General features: G+C 43.5%; 1 protein-coding gene across 5 annotated transcripts in view; it reads right to left on the bottom strand.

Moving 5' to 3' along the window:
* Positions 1-463: 463 nt before the first annotated feature.
* The window catches only part of gapvd1 (GTPase activating protein and VPS9 domains 1), a 38,209-nt gene continuing 11,893 nt past the window's right edge, over positions 464-26,779 (bottom strand). Inside the window, exons 8-28 of one of the 5 annotated variants that reach the window (XM_080766557.1) lie at positions 26,531-26,611; positions 23,891-24,048; positions 23,270-23,399; positions 22,624-22,749; positions 21,939-22,112; positions 15,329-15,466; positions 13,709-13,843; positions 12,800-12,919; positions 12,224-12,298; positions 10,945-11,291; positions 10,569-10,656; positions 8,956-9,027; positions 8,692-8,820; positions 8,414-8,540; positions 7,958-8,070; positions 5,732-5,891; positions 5,424-5,611; positions 4,730-4,943; positions 4,499-4,571; positions 4,167-4,364; positions 464-3,865 (exon numbers count right to left, since the gene is read on the bottom strand). In XM_080766557.1, coding sequence (XP_080622683.1) covers positions 3,725-3,865; positions 4,167-4,364; positions 4,499-4,571; positions 4,730-4,943; positions 5,424-5,611; positions 5,732-5,891; positions 7,958-8,070; positions 8,414-8,540; positions 8,692-8,820; positions 8,956-9,027; positions 10,569-10,656; positions 10,945-11,291; positions 12,224-12,298; positions 12,800-12,919; positions 13,709-13,843; positions 15,329-15,466; positions 21,939-22,112; positions 22,624-22,749; positions 23,270-23,399; positions 23,891-24,048; positions 26,531-26,611 — 2,987 coding nt within the window. In that variant the 3' untranslated portion in view covers positions 464-3,724. The remainder of the gene's footprint in view (positions 3,866-4,166; positions 4,365-4,498; positions 4,572-4,729; positions 4,944-5,423; positions 5,612-5,731; positions 5,892-7,957; positions 8,071-8,413; positions 8,541-8,691; positions 8,821-8,955; positions 9,028-10,568; positions 10,657-10,944; positions 11,292-12,223; positions 12,299-12,799; positions 12,920-13,708; positions 13,844-15,328; positions 15,467-21,938; positions 22,113-22,623; positions 22,750-23,269; positions 23,400-23,890; positions 24,049-26,530; positions 26,612-26,779) is intronic. The other 4 variants (XM_080766559.1, XM_080766558.1, XM_080766560.1 and 1 more) reach the window with 4 other exon arrangements.

The raw sequence follows: 26,779 nt of genomic DNA, 5'->3' as shown, positions 1-26,779 counted from the left end.
TATTAGGGAAGGCAATTGGTGGAGTAAGAGGAGCTTTTAGATGAGGAGGGGGGTATCTCCAATTACAATCCGCTGTACACTTGTCAGCAGTAATTAAATGTTTGCCGAGAGGTTGCTATTTGTGGCTGGAAGATGGGCTGATCCTGCTCCACTGCCCCCACTAACAATTATATTCCATGCATAAATTTTCATACATCTTTTGTGTGGCCGTGTCGACCACATATACCTCCCACTGAACAAGGAGTCGCAGAATAATGAAACATTAGTGTACGTGTGCATAAGTGATGTCCTCCCCCTTACAATGAGCACATGTCAGTGTCTGCACAAAATATGTGCACACTCACGCGCACACATACTGTGAGTATGACACTGACAGACGCGCGCGCGCACACACACACACACACACACACACACACAGACACACACAGCACACATTGTTAAAAGACTGCTACAGGACATGAGGGAGGGAAAACCTATTTTATTGTTTTTTTTTGTTTTGTTTTTTTAAGAATTACGTAATGCATAAATCACAGTAACAGACACATCGCCTCCCCCCGCATGTCATAATTGTGCAAGCTTACAATTAAATGTAAGATGTAAAATTCGCTTCCAGCCTTTCACCTCTATTGTAGCCTACAGGTCAGGTAGTGTGAGTAGAGTGCAGTAGGGCTATGTGAAGCCGAATTTATGCTATATAGTACGACGGTGTCACGCGCCTCAAGCTCAACGCGTGGTGAGCTTGTACATAGCCTACGCCATTTGTCGATGCGTGTCACCGTCGTGCGACGAAAGTATGAATCGGGCTTAAGGCTTTTTAAAGAACAGTTGTCCATCAGTGGTCCATCTACTTTACTTAAATCTTTTGTTACATCTCTGTCCAGTGGTTTGCATACAATCAATGCTGAAATTGCAGGTCTGCTATGACTGCCATGTGGAGCCTACTTGAATTTGGCCTCAGGTGTTAATTTTGTCCCGTGCATAAATAGTTTATGAAGTAGGCCTATGAACAGTATTTTACTCAGGTTAAGAACAGCTTTGGTCAGCTTACAGTAGGTCTATCTGGGAACACTGAAACACAAAACACTTCTGAATAATTTCATCTGATTTGTTCGTATACATATATATCTATACATACTGTGTAGATATCTAATTAAAGTGACATCATAGACTTAATTAGTATAGATATGACCCTCAGCATCATTTTCCAGTACATTGGTGTCTCCTAAAACTGATTACTGCACATACATTGACTGTGCATATTTCACTTTTGGGGAATAAGAAAAACAAAAGACAAACAAAAAACATATTTGCAAATACCAAGACTGCCATTGGAAGTGAAATGTTCATCACCTTGAATAGACAAAGTGTAACAGTCAGATCCTATAATTAGCCTAAATACCCATTCAATACAGTATTCATCAAATTACAATGTTATGCTTATGGCAAATGACTGTGGCTTTAATAAAGGGTATACAGTAAGTCTGTCAGAAACATAGGAAAAAAAGAAAACAAACAAAATAATAACATTTTAAAAAGACTGTTCCATGTAAAATTTTAGGAGACATCTGGTTTGTGCAAAACAAATAAATGAGCTTCAAGGCGGAAGGACACAAAAGAAACTCAACATCCTCTCACAGCATCAATTACTGGCCTGTGGCAGATACCAATCATATTGTACGGTTTATCCTGGGTGAGAAGGTACAATGACCATTCAATAACATGCAAGAAGTCACAGGGCTCAGCCAATCTCACTCACTAAAGTGTTCTCATACATTCACTATAGACAAACCTCACTGCAAGTCAGATTACACATAACATGTTTTATCACACATTAGTCTGCGCTGCCAGATCAAACTTTTAAATTCTAAAGCCTCATTTATATTTTGTAGTACCCTGTGCCTCCTGCAGAAAACGGATGTTTTTGGAAAGGGGTGCTATAGGTAAGTATAAAGCATAATTATTTAAACTATGGTATATACTGCATATGGCACATTTGTGCACCACAAGAGGCAGAGGACATATGCATTTTACATGAAAAAGGAGCTTTGTTCATTTGAAAATTCTAGTCATGCTTCTACTACCAATGGAAGGGGTGGGGTGGGTAAGACAAAAAAAGTTATAAGTGCACATAAAGAAGAGTCCCTTTCTTGAACTGAGGAGGTAGAGCTAATCCAATCACTATTCTGTCCATACTGATAGCTCAGTAATAACAACTTTGTTCAATAAGCAAGGGTAGTTGAGAAGGGTTGCGTTCGACAGAACTACCATCACAGCAGTTCAGTCCAACTCTAACCTTTCTAACATGCAAATACTTGAACAGTGCAAATATGATCCGTTTCTCTGTTGCCAACCAATGAGGGTTTACTGTGCGCAGATTGAGATATCAGGTTCATTGGTTTCAACTCTGAGGTAGGGATCTATAATATAGGGGGATACATGTTATTGTTCACAAAACCAGTGCACTATTGCATTAAAGGGAACAATCCGTGTATGACCATAACATTGTGCTGCCGCCCCCCCCCCTCCCCTTTTTTTGCTGCGACAGCTGGACAGAGGTTTCTCTCAATGAGATGTGTGACTGGACCATGGGCAGAGGAGGGGTGGCTGCTTTATGTAATGTTGGATCACAAGCACAAATGGAAAACACAAAAGGGAACCTTGTAAAAAATAAATCTTACTGTACACGAAGCACCTCATCTTAAAGGCACTAATTTCAATATAATTTCAATAACACCCCCTCCGCCCCCTAAAACAAAAAAGGGAGAAAAACTAAAAACGAACACTACTCACTGTGCACAGCAGTTCAGCAATGACCCTGTATCTATGCCCACTGACCCCACCTACAGTTTGGGCTTAGTCATCATTAAGGTGCCTTTTATATCCAGGCCTTTCTATCAAGTTCATTAAAATACCTAACATGATATGTGAAATCATTCTCAAAAGTTAAACAAAAGCTTTAAATAGAAATAAATATTTTTTATTTCATACAAATATGGGCCCTTGTGTTCAAACTGTCACTGATGTATAGGTGTTGGGAATAGGGGTAAATGAATGTCATTGTACGTTTCAAGAAAGAAGCTGACCTACTATTGATATGCTAGCATTTAAATAGCAAGGCTACTGCAAATTGATCAGTGTACGAAAATCACCAGCACGGAGTCAACCAACTATCAGTAACCATCACGCCCTGTAAATCCCCATGTTACAATGCATTTGATGAGCATTAGATCACTTGAAATAAGCTGTAAGCCCATCAATTACAAACAAAACAAACACCATCAGTGATCATGTCATGGAAGTATGGTCCCTTTTCATCTGATTATCTTTTCCATGTGTCGATTTAACGTTTGAATAATATCATGGGATATGTATAAAATCTAATACAGACCCCCAAAAAAACAACATGACAGAAGAGACAAGGAGATTAAAGGAAATGATCCAAATCAGCTGAAGTTCAAACATTAACATGTGGACCCCCCATCCCCCCAAGGCCTTTTTCTTTCAACCATTGCTAAAAACCTGGATTTGTCCACATACATACAGTAATCATATATACTTTTTAATCTCTCAACGTCTCTGGCTATGTACAGCTATACAAATAGAGAGCAGGCTTAAGGCCAGCTTTCTGTGAGCTGTTGGGTTGGGAAGGGAGCAGTTGGTTGGGAAGTATCCCAGTCTCCCGGCTCCTTCCCCACAGTCTGCCCGTACAGGTGGCTGTTCTGCTTCACTTGCGATCGTCGATGGTCTTAATGAATTCCACTGCCGCGGTGAACTGCATCCACCAATAGCACTCCTCCCCACTCAGCCGGCTGGCGTAGAAATTATTGATGTACTGAATGGTGGACAGCAGGCAGGGCGGGTTTGCCTGGAGGGGAGGAGAAGCGGGGATGGGCCCCACATTAGCCGCTGAACGAGCCACACGCTATGCCCATGCAGATTATCACCATAAATATGGAAATATGGGAAATATCACGGTACAGGTTATCGGCCAGCAAAAAAACTCAACACCACCGTGTAAATTACTGGTTAATCATATCAGGTAAGGACTAAGGAGATTCAGATAGTCCGGGGTGATTATTTTCAACCTTCAGAATCCAAAAGTGGCCAACGCTAAAGCATTTACTATTCAGCATAATGTGTAATGCATTAAGAGTAGTGGGACTCACCCTTATGAGGACATAAACGAGTACAGGGACAAAGTCATCTGCTCCAGGGACGGAGTCGTCATAGGCCAGACTCAACAAGTTCATAATGGTGGAACACATGCGCAGTATGCACTGGACTTTGTCTCTTGGGGTCTTGTAGGCATTGATGGTCCTAATCTCAGACTGTGCAGAAGGCCATGGGGCCTCTTTCAGATACACCTGTAAGGTTAAAACAAAAAAAATAACATTAACACTTCAAGCCACTTTGTCGAGCAGCCATTACAGACATAATGGCCTGTTATATAAACTGTTCGGATGCATCTGATGAGGCCGTTGGATCATCAGGTTGTTACCTCTGGGATCTGAAGAGCTTTGTGATTGGCTGTTACAACTTTCGTGAGCCGCTGTATATGTTCGTGGAAAAGCCTGGAAGATAATAGAAGATAATTGAGTGAAAAAAGAAAACACAGCCCCATCTATTTAAACCTTTACAGTACACATTTCTGCCAGTAAGAGTATGGAACTGAATCACTGTTAATTGAGATAGACAGAGTCAGCATGGCACTGCTGATCTAGATACTCACTGATCTCTGAGAATATCCCCATCCTGGTTGGGGTAGAAGGCCAGTTTAAAGATGCGGTTCATAACACTGCGTTCGATAGCCATCTGGGCATCTTGCAGCTGGTCCTCGCTAGCATACTGCCAGATGGCATCACGGGCCATGGCACCATACAAGTAGCGCAGAAAATCCTCCACTGCTGCCGTCTTGTCATCAGACGCTGTGCACCCCTGGAAGGCTATGGCGGGAGGCAGAGAACAATGCAGTCAACATGGATACGGGACATACACATGAACTTCTGCAGGAAACAGTCTGTTGATGAAGGGCGAGCAAAACCGAATAGTGTTTCTATCAGACAGAAACCTTCCATCTCAACATTTCAACTTAGTTTTTTTTGTAAATTAATACCATACAAGAATGTAAAAAAAAAAAAAAAAAAAAAAAACATTTAAAAAATCTTTTTAAAATAATAAAAATCACACTTGTGAGGGGCGCTCTTATCATCATACATCACATTCTGTGCTCAGCCAATCAAATCATCACTATGCCGGTACACACAAAGCTGGGCATAGCCCCTCAAAAAAGAGAACAGGTTTTGGACAAATAAGGTTTCCACCTGACAATATTATATTTCTATAGGATGCTTGCTGCCAAAACCATTTAATGAGCAATGCTACTATGATATCATGATGTGACAACAATGGATGTGAGGAGATACCCTTGATGAAGTCCTGCATCTTGGCCTCCATATGTTCTAGGAGGAGCCGAACACAGACTGTTGTGAAGTACCGGTTGGCCACCTCCTTGTCTCTCAGAACCCTCTGCAGGAGCCTCTCAAGGTGGGCCTGAGACGTCTGCAGGCCCTGGCGACACCTGGTCAGATAAGCTATATACGGTGCCCTCTTCCTGCAAAAGACACAAACCACTGGCTTCTCATATTTGCTACTATAGAGAATATACAGAACAGCTAAAACGACAATGTCTTCAAAAAGCCACACGGCTGTCACCCCCGGCCCAGACAGGTACCTGTAATCCTCGGCGATGGCAGCCAGCAGCTTCCTGCAGGTCCGTGGGTCGAAGCGGCTGACGCAACGAGTGGTCTCCTGGATCTGTGCCATCTGGTTCTTATCCTGGAGGTTGATGGCCTCCGCTAGCTGGACCTTCAGGAAGCAGACTATCTCATTGTCTGGCGAGAGGGAAGGGGGAAGGCAGGAGGGGAGACGTGTGAGACATGCTGCTAGGGTACAAGAGAGAGAGGCCGGCTGCTGTAATCAGATCAGCCTGCCGCCTCCACATAAGAATGTGAATGATGGCTGCAGAAATGCTGTGTTATGGATTCAGTGTTAGCCATTTGAAAAGGGATGTCATTTTCTGTTCAGCCTGGTATTGTCCTGATTCCAAATGTGTAGGAGAGATCCTTAAAATACAATTGCTGCAAGGAATAGGCAAGTCACTCGAGAAAACCGCTCACTTTGAAGAAGTTGTGTACCGTATGCTATTGCTGCATGTCAAATTATAATTTTATGGTAAAAATGTTTTGCAAAACTGAACAGTGTATGCAGTTTGTACAATGAGGCAACAGTGTGCGAACCACATAATTGCTACACATGTCACTAGATGCATTCTGGCTAGAGATCTCCGTTTCATGTCTTTGCCCCTCTGTCTTCAGCTTCCCGTCACTCTAAACTCTCCAATCTAAATAACTGAAAAACAACAGCGTAAATGTTATTTATTTTTGTACAATTATTTATTGCGACTGTAGGTTGCAGATTACTATGAAAACTTGCAAAATCTGTCAGTCCGTCCATCTGTCGATCAGTCAGTCACGCATCCATATATGGTCAGTCAATCAAGCCTTGTGACACGTCACGCCCCCATATATAGCCGTCTCCATATATGAAGATCACGACACTGACCTCAAACCCTTAGATCTCCATATATGGAGCTGACCTGACCTGTTCTGACATTCCATATGTTGATCCTTTCCCCACCCGCCCTTCCTCTTCGATGTCTCCCTTTTGACTGATACCTCTCCATTCAAACTCTAGACGGGCACTAAGTTATTAGTGCAGCCATGCCCGGCAGCCGGCAAAAAGACAACAGACCCGAAAATTAAGGCCCGGCCCTACCTGGGCCCTCATCAAAACCTGTACACTCAAGACACTGCCCCCGCTGCCACCCTTAGATCTCCATATATGGAACTGACCTGTTCTGACATTCCATATGTTGATCTGACCTCATCAAACCCTATAGACCAGGTGTTCCCAAACTTTTTTGGACCAGGTACCCCTTTTGGGGTAGATATTTTTCCAGGTACCCCCTCATCCTCGCAACACGGATAACAATATATTTACAACCACAAGCAGTGTTTCCTGCAGGAAAAAGCTTTGGCATGGTGCTGGGCACAGGCCGCAATTTTGATTAATTCATTCATTTGATTCATTAATTAATAAGATTAATACATTAAGATTAATTTGTATTATTCCCCTTTATTGCTATTGGAGACACTGGGGGGACACTGGGGGACACTGGGCAGGCACTGAGGAGGCACTGGGGAGGCACTCAGGGGCACACTGGGGAGGCACTCGGGGGCACACTGGGGAGGCACTCGGGGGGACACTGGGGAGGCACTCGGGGGGACACTGTCTAAATGTATACGTCTAAATGTAGACGTCTAAATGTATACAGACGTCTAAATGTGTACGTCTTCTCTTATGGGGGTCCCTGGCATATCTTTTCAAATGGGGGTCCACAGGCTAAGTAGTGTCAATTTGGGGGTCCTTGACATGAAAAAGTTTGGGAACCACTGCTTTAAACACTTTAGCACTTTATGAACATGAACCAAATAGATGGGTCCCCCTGGAACTCCCTCAGGTACCCCTGGGGGTCCCCTGACCCCACTTTGGGAACCACTGCTATAGACTCAAGACACGCTCCATATATGGCCACTAGTACAGAATTAATTCCATATGTTGATCTGACCCCGCATGCCAAAGCGCCAGCGCTCACCCAGCAGTCTGCCGTCACCCAGGTGGATGGTCGCTTCATGCCCTCAGGGCCTCTTACTGGTATTACTGTAATAGTTATGCTTAGTACCACTTCTGAAAATCTGACTATGAGTAGTTTCTTAAATTAAGACATAGTGGTGTGATACCTGTATGTACACCACTACACGTGCCAAATAAATTCTACACATAACGCAGTAGGAAAATGTGGAGCGAAGATGACCAGGTGCAAAACAACTGTGACTACCTTCAGACTCTGTGTGGTCAGGCAGCCCGTTTCGTGTATTGGCAGGAGTCATGATGGGCAAAGCCACAGAGTCCGCAGAACACAAGACCATTCTCAGCTTCTTCTTGGCATCACTGAAAAAACAATGCCTTTTCTTTCAGAATTTGTTCGGATTTAATCATTGTATCATTGTAAAGTAGCATTTCTTTTATGGCTCTGCCTTTACTTGAAAACATTTTCAAAAAGAAAAAAGGTTTGTCATTTAATTTACAAAACAAATACAAAAATAACCACCCAATCCTAAAAGAACATTTTAAAAACATATAAGAGGTCTGTATATCTATGTATAGACTACAGCCTAATTTATACTTTTCTCATCAAAATATATATTTTAAAATAAAATAAAAATTGTTATTCTCAGAAAGCGATGCGGTCGAACAACAAAGTAAAGATTGGGTATAAGCAGTGCCATCTGACCTGAAAGAGAACTTGGACTCATGCTGCTGGGCTGTCTGGCTGGCAGAGTCTGGCAGGTCGTCTGTGGACATATTCTGTAGAGTATCGTCTCTGGGAGAATCATGCACACTCTCCTCTACACACAGATCTAATGACATACATGCAAAGTATAAATAAAAAGGGTTATCAACAATGTTATACATTTTTCCAACATACGGTATGTGTGTGGAAAGGAATGAAACACATGCCACGTGTGTGAATGCAGGCATCTGCATTCACACATATATAGCATGTCTCACCCCCTGCAGTTTCATAAGAGGCCCCAGCTGCGGCTCCATCACTGGGGCTGGTTCTCTTGATGTTCCTGTACTTGTCCAGGATGTCTTCTGCTGCCTGGGCCTGAGAGCTCTGTCTGGGCAGCGGGTCATCTGATAAAATCCCACCAAGACAACAGGGCAACATTTGGGTTAAAGCCATCACTGTGCATATGTCCACATATTCCCCCACTGATTCAGCACAAAAAAAGAAAAGGGGGAGCACAATGACAATAAATCAGGACAGACCTTGTGGGACACGCTCCTGTGGCATATCGTCTTTCTCCTGCTTGTCCCTTTTCCGGAACGCCGCTATCGGAGCTGCGGAGGAGAGAGGGGGTGTAATGAGTGAGCTGGAAGGGGTGAGTCCATGTTCGCTGTCGCTAGATGAGAGGATGGTCATGAGTCACCTCATGACAGCTCATCGGGAATGGGGAATGCACTTTGGTAAATCTTTGGTATGTTCTACTGGGACTAACAATCATAGCATTGTACACTTGAAGGAAACAAAAACAACTATGCACTGCGTTTTGTTGCAAATAAAGCACATGAATTCCAAGATGGTGAAATGCAAATAATAGTCTAAAGCTTACTGTGGTCCATGACAAGAAGTCAAGACCTTATCCTATTAACGGCAAGGTGCTAATAGGACAAATGGTGGTCTACGTTTCTTTGGGACAACAGTCTGGTATCTGATGGACCTTCACAAAACAGAGGATGCACACCGATATTCTGACCTACTGGGGCAAACATCGAGTCCAGAGAGCCGAATGGTTACACAGTGTAAAAAAGAAAAATGGCAGCCAACAAAATGAATGCTTGGATGAAGAGATTGGCTGGGGATGTCAACTCAGGCTGCAACCATGTCACATCACAGCTCTATCTGTCACACAGGAGCACATCTACAAAGCAATGTGGCGCTCAACCACTGAATCTAGCAGCTAAGTCTAGTGGCTTGATGATGGCGGTAGTGTTGAAGCGTTACCTGGGACTTCACTCTCAGCCGTCCAATACAGCACTGTGAGGAACACAACAGATAAGGTTTGGCCTTTCACTCACACTCACACAGACACGTATACGCACACATAGGCTGCCGCTCTGTGGGACAACCGTCTACGCGTCTCCACGCAGAGCAGCAGAAACACAATGAACTCTGCATGATGGGAGGAGCCGACGCTTTCTAGCTCTGCGGCACTCCCATTCTTGCACGCATGCACGCATCTCCATTTCATGAATAGCGGTTTAATGTTTACTCGAGGACCGTCATCGTCATTATCTCAAAGAGTAATAAGCAGTCATCTCGTGCACGCACAGCTCATTATTTCTCAGACAGATGTATGAAAGATGGTTTGTAGAGTTGAACTGCAACAGGAGATGCGTCATCTATCAGCGTCGATGACAGAGAGGTCTATCTAATGACCATTAGCTGCTGGCTGACAGCACTGCTGGGAGGGCTACAACCCGCTATCTATACAGCTAAAGCCCCTCTCATGACTGATTAGCTTTGAAAAGTCTAAATAAATCTGTGGCTAGTGAGACGTGGGAGAAAAAGGGGACTGGACACGTCTCTGAGGGAACTTTGAACAACAAGAAACATCATTTTCAAACTGGAACATCAGCAATGGAGTGGAGAACATGGATCATCATTCTCTTTCTTGCTTTATAAATCGCTTTTCCCTGATGCTCTTTAAAGTGTTATATTTCCTGTCATAGGTGTGATTAAGGAAACATTTATTTTTTTATTTTTTTGTGGGGGCTGGAGGCAAGGAAAACATTGTCCCGAAAAGAAACGGTGCAATCTGAAAAACCTCAGTTGAAAAACAAAATGCTTTTGGAGCAAAGAGAAAGAATGATCCGTTTACCTTTCGGTATGGCCGAGACAAAGCGTTTCTTCCACCAAGGTTTGTTGCGGTCAGACTTCTCGTCATCACTGTCTTTTCTCTCCTCAACCTTTGGAAATAAGTTATACACAAAGAACTATACATGTCAAGTATACACAATGTATAATTCTATTATACACATGATCAAATAATTTGGTGAATGCATTGTTTAACTTGACATTATACATTTATGTTTGCCCCATTGTGTGGATTAAACCCTTTATCTAAGGGTTAAAGTGGCATGTTAGCACTGCTGTCATGCCAGTGGCATGTATCACCCATTGAGCTACACAGGACATATCATCTCTACCACTGAGTTTGCAAAACATGCCCTGCAGTGTTGCTGTCCTGTACTTACCTCTCCTTTCAGGGAGTCCTTGCTGGGAGAGGAGGATGGGCCCAATGCAAAAGCACTGGTAGAATCGCGCTCCTCAACCGCTGCACGTCGGTTGAGACCCGGGTCGCTCGTAGGCCGGCGGCCTGGGCATACTATGTCGGAGCTGCGGCTCCGCACCAGCCTGTCGGGGTAAGAATGCCGCTGCTTGGTGTGTTCCAGTTCAGCCTGGGCGAGGCAGTGGGGTGTGAAGAGCGAATGGCGGGGCTCCTGCCCTAGGGCATAAGCCTCAGGGATGGGAGGATCAGGGGGAGGGTGTGGGGGTCTGGCGTAGTGCACTTTTGGTCTTACTATGGTGCCAGTGGAGGAGCCTGGGGTAACAAAACAGACACAAATGTCTAAATAAGTCTAAAGTAAAATGAGTTGTGATGTCAACCATTAGACAACAGTTCTTCAATTCTCTGTCAACGCCTATTATTTTCTGTACTTCTTTCTCAACTGCATTGCATGACTGAGGAAAGGAAAGATTTCACAACAAATTCAACATCTCAATGCAACGATATACATTGTCTTGATTCTCGAGGGAGAATTAGAATGCATAATCGCTTCCAATATATTATTTATCAACACATTAATGAGTAGTAGAATTACTGTAACTCAATTTCACAGTAGATTCACTAGCTTACAGGGGAATATTAGGTGCAGCGCATAGAGTGAGTGAGATAATCGTTGATGCATAGTACTAAAAGAAACATTGAGGAAGTGGGGGGTTGGGGGGGATACAGAGCTGTTGTTGGTGGGATATGAGCCCTAGGTGTAGGTAGACCACCTGTTCCAAGGGTAGACACTCTCTCCTGAAAAGCTTCCAATGGCAACCTCGTGCCATGAGCACAGTGGGATGAGGGGACTGTGCCAAAGAGCCCGGGGTGAGGTCTCTCAACCTGTCATCCCTTCACCTTGCCACAGACACACAGCCCCTGCTGCTACCATAGTCTCAGCTCCCGGTTACACTCGGCAACACCGACCGTGCAACGCACAGAAGGAACAAAGACGGCATAGAGGAAAACACTGGCCGAACACTAAATGGGCTAATTGAAAACGGGCATTGCCACAAAAGGTAATATTTCTTTTTGTCCAGTTAAGTGGGGTAAAGACTTTGGGTGAGGGACACAGGCGCTCTTTCTAGGTTCATTTCTCAGGGCTCAAGCTGTTCTGTGGAGCCCACAACATTAGGCACGGCTTAATAACGCTCATTTGCAAGCTCTAGGATTGGCTATTGAACATTTCGGGAGCAGAAAATTACCTTCAGTGGAGAGGGGATCGAACATAGCCAGCAAGGAATCCACCTGTGAGGGCGGAGATGTCAGATGGTGTGCTCCTGTAATAAGAGCAGATAAGAGACAGGGGGATAAATACAATACGGATAATGGACCCAGAGAGGATACAGCGATTAAAAATCCCAATTTTGAGGATATCTTCACTTCTACTTCACCCTAGCCTAAGGTTTCATTCAATCAGGGCCTTTCGTCCCATGCCTGTCCCCAACTATGGCCTCCTCAAGGTTCTGTTTCAATAAAGTACAGAAACAAACCACTGTTCGTGCTACCCATCATTAAATATATACAATATATAAACTTTTTTTAATGTTAACCTTGTCCGAGTCTTCAGTGTCCCACTTTGACTTCAAGTAAACTACAGCAACAGCCCTACACAGTCAGTTAGTAAAGTAGTGAAGTACAGTAGTTGCAGTTGGTGGCAGCTGCGGACATGACAGGGATTGATAGCTTTAGCCACTGCTGCTGTTTTTGAGCAGATAGACAGTGGAGTGATGGCTTAGCACTCATGGTGGGGAGGTGACACTCTTCCCACAGTCTCCTACCGTGGCCTGTCTCCTCCCCATCTGGACTGGTCACAGAGTCCTTCCCTCCAAAGTCTGAGCTGCACTCTGACCGCAGGTCCTCGATCTTGTTGGGGATATCTTCAGAGGTCGCACTGATACCTGTGGCGGTAACACAACATGAAACAGACAAGCACAGATTTATGGTGACATTCAGGACAAACAAAGCAAAAAAAACAATCTCTTCTGCGGTGAGGCGCCTCACTTTGGAATAAGGTAGGCACCAGAGGCTGGGAACTTGCTGTACTCAACGCTCCAGTCTGACGGCTCCTGGGGAAGCCCCAGAGAACGTGGAGTGTCAAGAGTATGCAGAATGGTCCCTCTCAGATGGGAGCCCGCTGGAAGCTCTAAATTGGTAGCGTATAAGCTCCCATGGGTGAGGGGAAAGACACGGATAAGAACGATCATCGGGCACAGACTATCCATCGACTGGGGCCCCTTGGGATGTTTCCCCAAGCGAGCTGAGCCATGGGCGTCACTGCCGGCTTCTTAATCTGGGATACTACTTCATGCATGTCAACACAAGCCTGTCCACCTGAGCCCACAGTAAAAGACAACCAACATTAACCCCTGTATCCTAGTGAAAAAGTCACACTGACCCCGATGCACTGGTTAACAAGCACTCCCAGTATTATGACTGCTCTACACAGAGAGGAGGGGAAAAGGCGAAAGAGACAAGTTTCATTTATTTTACTTAACCTTGTCTTAACCAGGCCGGTCATTTGAGAACAAATTCGTATTTACGACGACAGCTTGGCAAAAGGCAAGATCCCTCTAGAGCTGAAGGCGACTGGGAGAAAACAATATATATAACCGACCCACCAACGCAATCAATAAGTCATCCGACAGAAGGACATATAACCAGGACAGACAGAGTAGGTAGCGCTTTACCTGAGACAACACTGAGGCCTGGGGTGCTGGGTCTGGAGCTGACCTCCCTGACCTCTGTGTCATCAGAGGTGCTGCCCACTCCAGAGCAGCTCTCCAACTCCTGCAGACGCTCCTCCTGCTTCAGGTCAGGGGCTTCTGCCAACAACAAAAAACAAACATAGACACACACACAGACCCACACACACACACACACAAAACACATCCATACTTGACATCAATCGTTTTTCATTTCCTTTTGAAGGATGGTGGGAAACGAGACAGACATACAGTACAGTCACAGGAGACAGGATAGTTTCCCCCATCATAGGTGCACAATGTAATATAATGGACATACGTAGTTAAATGTACCACTTGTTAAAGTTTTCTACAAATGATAGGCCTCCTCCAACTCCCCCTCGCTGAGAGGATTATAGGGTAGTTGAGAGAAGTGCATAGGCATAGAATCAAAACAATACATATATTATATTTATCATATATCTTATAACTGACTAAATTAAGCCATAAAACCAGTTTGGCCAATTCGTTGGCTGCCCAGTGGAGTTGTTGGGTCGAACCCAGAGGCTCCATGCTAACAGCAGTACTCATTTGCATGCTCGTTAGTAATAATGCGGCAGTGAAGTGCTCTTCGGAGTGCAGTTTTCTGCTGCCTAGCCATGAAACAAGCGCTCCACTCCAGGCGAGCCCAAGATAGTGCTATTACAGAGCAGAACAGGGGCAGCAAACGGAACAAAAAGCAATCAAGACACTCATGCATGTCATTCCGACGTGGCACATATTGAAATGGTGTACTACTTCAATTAACATAAGGCCCAGGCCTTTCCAAGAAACACTTAACGCTGTTAATAAAGCACTCCACCGATTTTCACGAAACACTGACTTTGAAAAGGGGGGGGGGGGGGGGTGTTTAAACACATAATCAGGCATTAATAAAAGCTTTGGATGAAAGTGCTTTAATTTAGTTTTCCAACAGATATAGTAAGCCTACTCTATAAATTATTGGATTGCGCTGACATTACCCTAAACACAATGACATGATTGGTATAATGGCGCCGCAAAGAATGTGTGGAAATCCTTCCACACAGCTCAAAGCGCGCATGCAGCGTGAACACAGCATCAGAGCGGTGTGATGGCAAAGTCTAGATGTTTGCGAGTCTAGACACATAAAGGGTTGACACCATGTAAAGTGACTGAGGACAGCTGCTGTCCTTGTGCATGTTCTCCCCCACCGCTCCACCACAGGTGCCAACGCACCTGGAGGTCCCCTCTAGGGACACCCTGAGCTGCCTTTTACTGGCACACACAGATCTGCCCTGAAAGACAAGGCAAGTGCACACAAACACGATGACAGATGCATGCTCACATCCTTGGTATGGACTGCGGCGCCGCCACACCTGGTGTGTCCACCCCCACACATACACATACGAAAAAGACACGCGCACACAGATGAGACTGTCATGGAGATGTAGTGCATAAATCAACACAATAACCACAACGACAGAAGGACAAGAAGGCGTACAATCCGAGAATGGAATGGGCACACGTCGTCCAGCTGAGGGAGAGATGCCATATTTAAGAAAAAGGCCATTTACCAGTTAAACTAAATGTTGACAGTAAATTCACCTGAGTCGCTGGGCAGGACCTCCACACTCCAGGCTTCACTGGTGGTCTCGGAGATGGTGGATCCATATGGGTCTAGCAACACTGAGCCTGATCCTGGCAGACAGAGCAGGCTGCCTAGCATGCTCTCCACAGCTGCACCTGGGAACAACAGAGAAACAGAGGGAGAGAGAGTTAAGGGAACAACAGAGAAACAGAGGGGGAGAGAGTGAAGCATCCATTTCACAGAGGGAAACTCAGCATGACTTTGTTTGTTGTTTTAACCACTTTCAGTTTCAACATGGTGTCCCTAATTTGAGCATGTCATCATAGGTGAAAATGTTTAAAAAAAAATGTAATTTAAAAAATATAGGACGCATTGTGATCTTGTAGATCAATATTAAGTAGGGGTTGTAATCTGACCAGCATTTGTGATCAGGGGTAGGTAAACTTCTGCTCTAGTCACAGCAACAAGGGTGGCACCTACAGTAATATCACATCTGGTTTTTAACAACCATTTGTATATGCAATTAAATCTAGACATGCGACATTCGAAGATAAGTCTTGGCCGACCACACTATTCTGGTTCTACAAATCATTCCGATAACATGGTTCTCATATTCCCGGTGTTTAATAAGGATAGAATATACTCTCTAAATTATGTATTCCCTAATATAGTTATAGAATATAATGACTAATTCTATTGACACAAATGGTCTTTGTGTAAGGATGAGATGCATGTGAAAGTAGTACATGGTCAACATCAATGCCACTTAACTGCTCAGATAGTGAAGGGCCTTGCCATGGCAACACATTAGCTTAGTCTCATGCAAGATACCAATGGATATTCCCATGACAATTACTAAACATTCAACAGCTGACCAATGAAGACTGGGCCGATGGAAAAAACAAAGACAAAAATGCTACGGATGCCATTCCTGCCTTCGTGCCATTTAGTCAGCCGTGGAATTCCCTGTTTTAATGGGCATGAGATTAAGCAAACCTCCAATTTTAAACAAGACTTCTTTCCTACAGGGCAGTTATGTGCAAGTGGCACACACAGAGAGACACAGTGAGTGCACCCACAGAAACACAGTGCACATACAGTGCACATACAGAGACACAGTGCACATCAGAGACACAGTGCACATACAGAGACACAGTGCACATACAGAGACACAGTGCACAGACACAGTGCACATACAGAGACACAGTGCACAGACACAGTGCACATACAGAGACAGTGCACATACAGAGACACAGTGCACATACAGAGACACAGTGCACATCAGAGACACAGTGCACATACAGAGACAGCACATACAGAGACAGCACATACAGAGACAGTGCACATACAGAGACACAGTGCACATACAGAGACACAGTGCACATACAGAGACAGTGCACATACAGAGACAGTGCACATACAGAGACACAGTGCACATACAGAGACAGTGCACATACAGAGACAGTGCACATACAGAGACACAGTGCACATACAGAGACAGTGCACATACAGAGACACAGTGCACATACAGAGACACAGTGCACATACAGAGACACAGTGCACATACAGAGACAGTGCACATACAGAGACAGTGCACATACAGAGACAGTGCACATACAGACAGTGCACATTGGAGAGCTGGAGGTCACAGGCATTTCATGCTGGGGGACCCACAGGCACATATACGACTGTGCCAAAGGTCAGGGGTTAATGGTAATATCTCACCCTGCCCCAGCCTCCAGGGCTGTGACTTTGAGCTGTTGATTAAGCTGGGCATTACTCACAAGCAAATTACCCCCTTCGCCAGCCCACCCACCCACCCACCATCCCGCAAAGTCATCGGCACCGCGTCCCTCCATCTCCATTTGGGAAACCGCGGGTTAACTAGGCGGAAGAATGCGGAGAAGGAGGAGGGAGGTAAAAAGAGAAGAAAAAAATAAATAATCTTGGGTTTGAGTGGGAGTTCTATGGTGGGTCAGGAGTTGAATATCAGAATTCCACCTGTAGGTAGCCACACCCCCTCCCCACCACTCAGTACGGCACACACTTACACTTCATGGCACACACAGTATGCATGCAAGTCAGTGCCCAGGTTAGAGAGGGTGTGTGTGTGTGTGTGTGTGTGTGTGTGTGTGTGTGTGTGTGTGTGTGTGTGTGTGGTGGCGGCGGGAGAGCTCCATCCTGCTGTCCGTGTTTACAGTCTTCCTTGTAGGGGCACAGAGCACTTGTCTTTCAGGTGGATGATTAAATGAACGGCACAACAAGAAGTGAAACAATTAGAATTTCTGCCTCATTATCATGGTAATCTTATCAGTGGGATAATGAGGTATTAATGGATATTTAATGTGCATCTCATAACCCAATCCCTTGGAGAAAACACATAAGGAAATCGCTGTAAATTCACTTAATGATGGAAAAGTCCCCCAACGCCATATTCCGAAGAATGAAAAATGGCGGATGCAAATGAGAAGGAACCAAGGTCAATAAGACTGCAGGGACTGAGTGAATGTCAGAGAGAGAGTGAGACAGAGTGAGCAGGCAAGTCGGAGAGAGAGGAGAGAGAAGGTATGAGTGTGAGTGACTGGGAAGGAGAGAGAAAAAAGGTAGGCAAACACACCGTGGCTCTGAATGGCACAAAAGGCACATGAACCGTTTGAGGACATGTGAATGTCTGTCAAATAACCAGAGGGGTTTTGTGCTATTGGATTGTCCAAGATAACTTGCCATCATTGCTAGGCTTATTCTGACAACTAAGAATATTCTAGACCAGTGGTTCCCAAATGTAGGCCTGTCACAATTATTACATAATCATCTAATCGCAAACATTTGAGATAATCGCAATTATTTCGCATAATCGTCAAAATCTTTTCCATGTTGAAAAATGTTCATACATTTTCAGTGTATTTAAAAACTAAGCATGATGCATTCTAAGCTTGTAGATAGCTATTTCATATATATATAGCGACCGCAGGTCGTTGTGACCATAGGTCGCATTTACTATGAAAACGTGCATTTCCCGTCAGTCGGTTGGTTTGTTACCCCAGGCATGACCATAAGGTCATGCCTGGGGTGGAGATCCCTGTCCAATATTAAGCCCATATATGGGAATGCCCATATATGGAGATCACTTATGTCATCAATAATGGCCAGCAACTCTACATCTGACATCAAACCCTTAGATCTCCATATATGGAGCTGACCTGTTCCGACATTGATCCTTCCCCATCCATCCTTCCTCTTCGATGTCTCCCTTTTCACCGATACCGGTCCATTTAAACTCTGTACGGGCCAGCCCCAAAGTTATTAGTGCAGCCGCGCCCGGCAGCCGGCGAAAACAAACAGGCCCGAAAATTAAGGCCCGGGCCGAACTGGGCGATCATCAAACCCTGTACACTCAAGACACTGCCCCCGCTGCCACCCTTAGATATCCATTATCCATATATGGAACTGACCTGTTCTGACATTCCATGTGTTGATCTGACCACAAAAACATAATTACATCACCTAATCATAGCAACATGACTTAGACTTTAATATATTATATTACGATGATAAGAGCGTCCCTCACTTCACATGGATGTGATTTTTTTATCTTCTTTGGGTACTCAGAAAAGCGCTATATAAGTTTGAGATTAATTATTATTATTATTATTATTAACATTAGTGAGGACCAATTAGGAAGTGGTGAAGTCTTCCTTATGTGTGAGTGTCATAATGTTTCTTAAACATAGCATAATGTAGACTGTAGACGTTTTTAAATCGGATTAAAAGATTCTGGCCCTGATTTTGCCCAGCAGGGGGCTGAAAACCTGCACCTCTGTTCAATCAATGAAATCGCCTATCATCATCACCTGGGAGGAGTTGATTGCTTTCCACTGATTGTTGAAATTAAAATCGATATTTCAATGTAGTTACTATGCATCGTTACAACCCTACTAGTAAACAATAATAGCAATTCAAAGCAGTTGTCCTCAAAACCACACCTCCATCTCCGGAGGGAGCACCGTCATTAGACAGAAAGAGAGATGCACATACCACATACATACAGAAAGAGATAGATGCACATACCACATACATACATAAAGAGAGATGCACATACCACATACATACACAAGTAAGACGCGCAAACGCGGGAAGCGAACGCAGCTCGTACATATTTGGGTTTTGGACGTATAGCTGCTTTGGGGACTCCTTATATGGTTATGGCTGAGTCATGGTGACGTAACAGCGGGAAAGACAGACACACAGACAGACACACAGACAGACAGACATGATCTGCTAGGTCTCATAGTTAGTGCTCACTGCGTTCGCAATAAAGAGAGATGCACATACCGTACCACATACATACATAAAGAGAGATGCACATACCACATACATACAGAAAGAGAGATGCACATACCACATACATACATACATAAAGAGAGATGCACATACCACATACATACAGAAAGAGAGATGCACATACCACATACATACACCAGTAAGACGCGCAAACGCAGGAAGCGAACGCAGCTGAGACCCTGCAGATCATGTCTGTCTGTCTGTGTGTCTGTCCCGCTGTTACTGTATATGTGGACCTGGCCCCTTTTGTGCCCATATATGGAGCTGAGTGGACCTGGCCCCTTCTAAATGAATCAATTTCCTCCCCCACAACCCTACTTGTAATCATCTATCAGTTGAGTTGTTGTAACATGTTCCATATGTGTGCGTGCGCACTGCGCACGTGCGTGTATTTTTGTTATTTTAGTTGTCTTGTACATTGGAAGTTGTATGAATGTACATTCATACAACAATTCATTACACTTTGTCAATCAAAAACGCTAATCAGCCTAGTAGTTTGTGAGATTAGCTGCAGACGCACAGGTAGACAGACCTGCAAAGGCGAAAACATAATCCCCCTTCCTGGAGATAATAAACATAAATGCATTGTTTCATTCTACAGTACACTGGCAAAGTTAAGGATTAATTTGCATGCAATGCAGGGAAGCAGTACTGCAAGTGGGATAACTCAAACTAAGCTTTGGATATATTCCCTGTGACACCGGGAAGTTTTTAATTACTGAATTTGGTCACCATCTTACAGATAAGTCTTCTATGACAGCTAAACTCATACAGCATACATAATTACTTATTCATACACATTTTGTCAGAGGCATATTGGGACGGTGGAATGAAACAGGGTTTCTCTTTGCTGTACGCTTATGAAAATTACAGATGAAAAGATGAAGCTGATGTGGAAGTACAGTCTGTCAGTGTCTACTTCTTACTTTCATATTAAAGTAAAGCGGAAGTACTGGAACATGTTAATCAAAGTACACTTGTGATTTGCTTCTTTTTACCTTTTTATGAATTTAATGGAATTTCTGACCCAACAGAACAAACACAATATATTGCGTTCTACTCGGTAAATGCTCTCTCAAAGCTCAAATGCAGCTTTATGTACAGGTACCGGTATGTCAACTAGAGTAGCTGAACTGCAAAATTACTACACTACGCCCTGTTTTGCCCAAGCCTACGTTTCAGAATTTTTTTTAAAACAAAAGCTCAAAGTGAAATGAAACTCCTCTACAGCAATTATGATGTACTTATAATATACTTATCTAAATATAATGCCAAAATGTAAGAACATTTTAAATAATAACAACTACCCTAGCACAAAACTCGCACATGACAAGTCATGAACTTTGGTCTAAGGAGCTGGGGGCTCCTGGCTAGGACCCATCCGGTCACTGGTAGAGTGACCGGATGGGAACCGCAAGGTTCCCAGTACGAACCCGGGCACCCCCAGAGTTAGTGTCGAAGGGTCCTTGAGCAAGACACTGAACCCCTATTTGCTCCCGATGTGCAGGTTGGTGCCTTGCATGGTTTCCTCCGGCATTGGTGTGTGAACTGTGAATGTGTGTGTGAATGTGTGAATGCAATGCACAATCTCTGTAAAGCGCGCTATATAAATGCACCATTTAAGGAGCTGAGCAGTCTGGCTGGTCAACAACAGAGAGGCAACTATTGACCTTTGATGGAATATCAGTCTTTAGCCACCAGGGTGTGACATTTACCCAAATTTACATTAGTCAATTTGTTGTTTTTTTTTGCCAGGTGAAAACCTGGAATACAACAGCTCCTGTAATACAAGCGATCTGCAATGCCCTGAAACGCCACCTAAGCCAATGGGAGTCTGAACCACTCGCCAATCACGTAGTAGCGAACTAGTCGTGATTGGCTGCCTCCTAAGCCATGACACGCTGCACTACGGAAGTCTGCACCCACACTCTGCAACGCCGCAGCCCTGGAGCGGCTGACAACAGTGGCTAATGTTATGAGCCAACTGGCCATAACAAAAGTGATTGAACCAACAAAAGAACGCCGGAAACGAACAAAAACAACGGCTGCGAGTTTGTGACAGAGAAACATACACATTACAGAAATAAAAGAAGAAGAAAAGAAAGAAAAGGGGGACACATGCACAACGCAGAGCGCTTGTTTCACCTGGCAGTTAATGATACATGTGTCATTCTTGTTTAAATGTCAACGCATAATATGTATTATGTATTTTGACTAAGGTGCCTGTTCACCTCGGTTATCACTTTGGTTAATCAAAAGGTGTGTGCATCAACATAAGTAATTTACCTGCTATCTCCTGCAAACGATCCTCGTCCATGTTGGGGTCAAAGTCACTTCCCAGCACGTCAGTGCTCCAAGTCTCGCTGACCGTTTCAGAGATGTCCCGGTCGTCTGTCAAGCCCATCATGTCTCTGATCTCAAACTTGCGTAGCTTATCGTCCAGGTTGTCCTGTGTGGTGGCTGAAGGCCATGAGGGAACCAATGGTCTCATTTAGAAAACATTTTATGTGCTGTAGTTGTTTTTTCTGTTTTAAATGTAATGGGCTATATGCACACATGCCATTTTGGGAAGAACTTGGGCCCCTTCCTTCACAGAAGTTAGCGCTGATACTAATGAAGGCTCAGTTCCATTCTGGTCAAACAGAGTCAGGGTGCTGCTAATGGGCATGTTGGCTCACTGGAAACACTCAGTGGGTCTCAAAGTGTCCTTGAGTGGGTCCCAAATGGCCCCATACGGGTGTGTAACTCTGAGAGTGTACAAATGTTACATTGTTACACTCCCAGATTTATGGGCGTCCTTGAAATGAAAAAGTTTGAGAACCACTGCACACTAAATGGAACAGAGCCTTAATTAGTATAATCGGTAACAACTGTGAAGGAAGTAGGGAAGCAGCCCGGAAGTAGGAAGAGTTATTCTGTGTGCATATAGCCCATTTCAGTTTAATTCACACAGCACACATACTGTACACACCCTGTTCATGCTCCAGCAGCTGTAGAGCTTCCACTCCATTGCTCCCCGAGGGCCCGGCTCCTAGTTCAGACACAGATTCTCCTTCTAGGTCCAGAGACGACACCGAGTTGGAACGGTTGGATGGCCCTGAGCAGCAAAGAACAGATGTATTCCTTAATAAAAGGCCACTAATATAAAAATAAGGGGGAAATAATGTGTTTTTATTAACAAATTCCGAATCTATGATTAATAATGGTTAGTTTATGGATTCTAAGATTAATATTTTAGTAAGGGTAGGATAGGTGATTTTGTTAAAATAAGGGCTAAATAGCTCTATATTCTGATAGTATGCATTGCTATAGAGCATTGATACTCAAACTCTGGCCTATTTTCAGTTTATTGAAGAGCTGGTGAGATGGGGAGACTCCTGTTATTGAACACTCTATAGCAATGATTACTATCAATTAACAAAAACATTTGTTTTAACCAAAAAACATCACTTACCCTACCTTTAATCTAACCACTGGAATTTCAGCATCCTATTATTCTGGGGAACATTTGCCAAAAATAGCAGACCTACAAGCTCAGTTTGCATGCTTGTAGATCTGACATTTTCAGCAAAAACAATTGGTGAACGACGACGTCTTAGCATGTCCTTCAGACTGACCCTCTGAGATGCCTTCCAGGTTGTCACTGCAGAGAGAGAAGCGCAGTGTTTTGTCTGGTTTGCCGTGCAGCTTGTTGTCATCTGCAGGAGCGTCCCCTGGTGCACTGTCATTCATCTGCAGGTTCAAAACCTATAGTGTGTGGGTAGACAAAGTTACAGCCCTGGTCAGACACACAAACAGCCAAATTATTACCTTCCACTTTCAACAATTCATTATCAAAATATCAAGGTTGTTTGTTTTTTTCTATGTCAAAATGGGTTTGTGAGAAACATCTTAGCATGTCCTAAATGTACTTGACCAATAAAGTTATTTTGATTTTTGATAATATAACAGCATGTACTAGAGAGACTAAACCCTGATCATACGGGATGTTCGCCTAAAATAACCAATTTACAAGCCCAACATGGCGAAGCGTTGTGATTAGCTATTTTGGGAGTGCAAGTGAAACGTTGCAATGTTCAAGACCTTGAACATGGTTTTAGAAAATACATCCAACATAATTGCAGTTAAAAGGTTTGTAAAATATTTGTACATCTAAAAAGCACAATAAAAACGACATTGACAGCAACAGTGTCGACCATGTCGTGTGCTGATGAGTACATTAATTCAAGTTCCATTACCTCATTCTCTGACATCATCCCAGGAACTGTCTGAGGGCTGTTTCCCAGTGAGATCACCAGTACCTCCTCTGGCATCACCTCCTGTAGGGACTCTTGTGAGCTGGCCTCTGTCTCCCCCTCCTGGGCGATGTTGGTACGGCTGCGGCTACGAGCGGCTGCTGTGAGAACAAGGAGAGACATGCAATTGCATTCTGATGCGTTACTTACTTTCAGGTGGTTTTGTGGGATACAATAATAGGATATGTTGCTACTGTTAGAGCGCAAAGCAGGTTGATTAAGTCAAATGGGGAATTCCAATCGCCGTGCTTACTTACTTTGAAAGGACCATCCAGTCAGTATTTTGTGTGAAATGAGCAACTCGTTCCACAATAGTATTAGCCAGAGAACAAAATAAATTAAATAATATGAATAATTCATATTATGGCAGTGTTAAATCAGAAAATACATTGTCATTTTTTCACTACTTTACCTGTAATGTAAATTGGTCACGGATTAGCAGGCCGGACAAAGCCCTCTCTCTCGTTTCTGGCTATTGAAGTTAACGTTCACTAATGGAGACTCACTGACCTATCATGCAGCATTAAAGTAGCGTTAGAGCAAATGCTATTCTATGCGGTCTAAGGGTTCATCTACATGCAGATATCTGTAGAGCTGCCGTGTGTGTATATTATACACATGACAGCTCTGCCCATTACACCTAGTTCTTTTACCCTTCCCACTGAGCTCTCATTAGATAATAGATGTAAACGTAAAGTTTCATATCTGACAAGTACAGAAACACTGAAGTTCAGTATACGCTGTCATTTTTAAAAATACTAAATGACAGAGTTGAATACTGAACATTTGTTTTTTCCTACATCCAATCTTACCAAGAAGGTTTATCATCATGTACAGTACAGTATTACTATGCCGTTATGCTGTATTCAGCATCCTTAGTATTGCTTCTCTGACATTTCCGTCACACGTGCATGCTAGATCCTCTGAAGCACTCTCTCCATATGGCCAACAACACATGCCATTGCAATGATGGCTGCTAACTGCTAAGTCCAACTTTGCTGATGCTAGTTGTTATGCTGCTCTAATGGTTATAATGAGCTACAATGAGTTAAGGAAACTATTAGGCTTCATCTATTCTACAGAATAGTGACAAATAGGGGTGAACTAATAAATGGAATAAAATATAAAAGGTAGACGCAGCTTTCTGGAGCTTGGTTTTATTGTAGTGTGTTTTTAGAGATGACAGTTACTCGTTTCCCATTTTTTGCAGTTTCGCAGCACAACAAACGTTCTTAATCCCTTTTATACTGTCATACGACGGTGTCACACAAAATAGCCGATCTGCAAGTTCACAAACCTTCACATCACAACACGTGAGCTTGCGGATTTGCTATTTTAGCCGTTTTTTGAAAATATTGGAACCGAAAATATCCTCAAAATAGGGAGATGGTTATGTGCCATGTGAAATATGTGAAGTAATACAATAATGCCAACTGCACAGCAGCCATACCAGTCACAGTGCTTTACCAAGTCCTTCTGAAGCATTTGCAATATTTAAAAATTGTAAGAAAAAGTTACATACTGGCTGTGATATATACCATTACCATCTATCAGTGCTTCTAAATTCTACAAGGATATTAAATTGACTCCATACCGTCCAGCCCTAGTGTCACAAGTGCGAGAACACCAATATGAAAGTCCTATTAAAATGAGGGATTCTGATGGACCGGTGTGATGCCAGGTACTGAATCAATGTAGTCATCTTTAAAGGGCCTCACAAAGGCTCATCACGACTAGCATTATTCTGTGATGACCTTTATCGCGCATTTCATTTTAATAGAAGTGGTGTTTTTCAGGATAACTGGTATAATGCCTTGGAGTGTTGACTTGACACGATGACTTTGGCTTTAGTGAGGCCTTCCACAACATAAACCCAATTGAGCAGTCACAGGAGCTCCTGAAACTCCATCCGAAACCACACCATCACAGAGACGGATGGCCCTGACGATTTGATTAGCTTTAGCTCGCCCTGCAGAGGATGAAATGATAGAAGCCATACCAGACAACACCCCACGACATCATGGGCTCTCCATCATTATGAGTGGTCTTTACATTGGTGTTTTCTTTCATTTTAACCTAGGTTCTAAAGGCTTGTTTATACTTAGTATGCAAATTCCACCACAGTACACGACCATGTCGTATGTCAAAAATGACATTTTTGAATTGGCCGGTTGACATTTATACTTATTATTACACATAAATATCTCATTTCTGTCATACAAGGCAGGCGTGTGACAAAGTTTAAATAATTAAGCCTTACAACTAACCAGTACGGAGCTATACATTTAAATAAATACATTTGCTTCAACTCTACCTGGAAATGAATAGCCATATTCAGCTGTATGAGAAAGCAAAAGGCAAACGTTAAAATAAGAAGATGTTAAAAAGCGTGGAGAGGAGGGCAAGGCAGGCACATGGACAGAAAGTATGCTAGGCTAGCAGTGCTGGTGAAGCAGCAGGGTGAGTTCAAGCAAAGCTATGGGCTATTGCTGAATGAGAGCACACCAGTTGATGACAGACAAAAATAAACGTATGGTTTTAATTTTCTCCACACCTCCCCAACAGGGATTATGGGCTACCCACCAAAAGGGGTTACTAATGGAATGTGAGCAGACAAGGTGGTTGTTGTGGGGTCCCAGGATGTTATAGCAGCTAAGTGTTGTCCTGGTCGTTGGCAGCAAAAAGAGAAAGTGGGGAAAGAAGGGAGAAAGAGTTGAGGAGATTGAGAGAAAGAAAGAATACAATGTGCTTGAATTATAAATTCAGATTTCATGTATTTTAAGAGAAGTATGTCAGACTAGCACGTATGAGCGGTTATTTTCTAATAGAGGG

The sequence above is a fragment of the Protomyctophum bolini genome (genome assembly GCF_963924005.1).
Source record: "Protomyctophum bolini genome assembly, chromosome: 6".
Taxonomy (NCBI): Eukaryota; Metazoa; Chordata; class Actinopteri; order Myctophiformes; family Myctophidae; genus Protomyctophum; species Protomyctophum bolini.
Note: the sequence above shows the minus strand (reverse complement) of the source record. Positions and strands in the feature narration are given on the sequence as shown.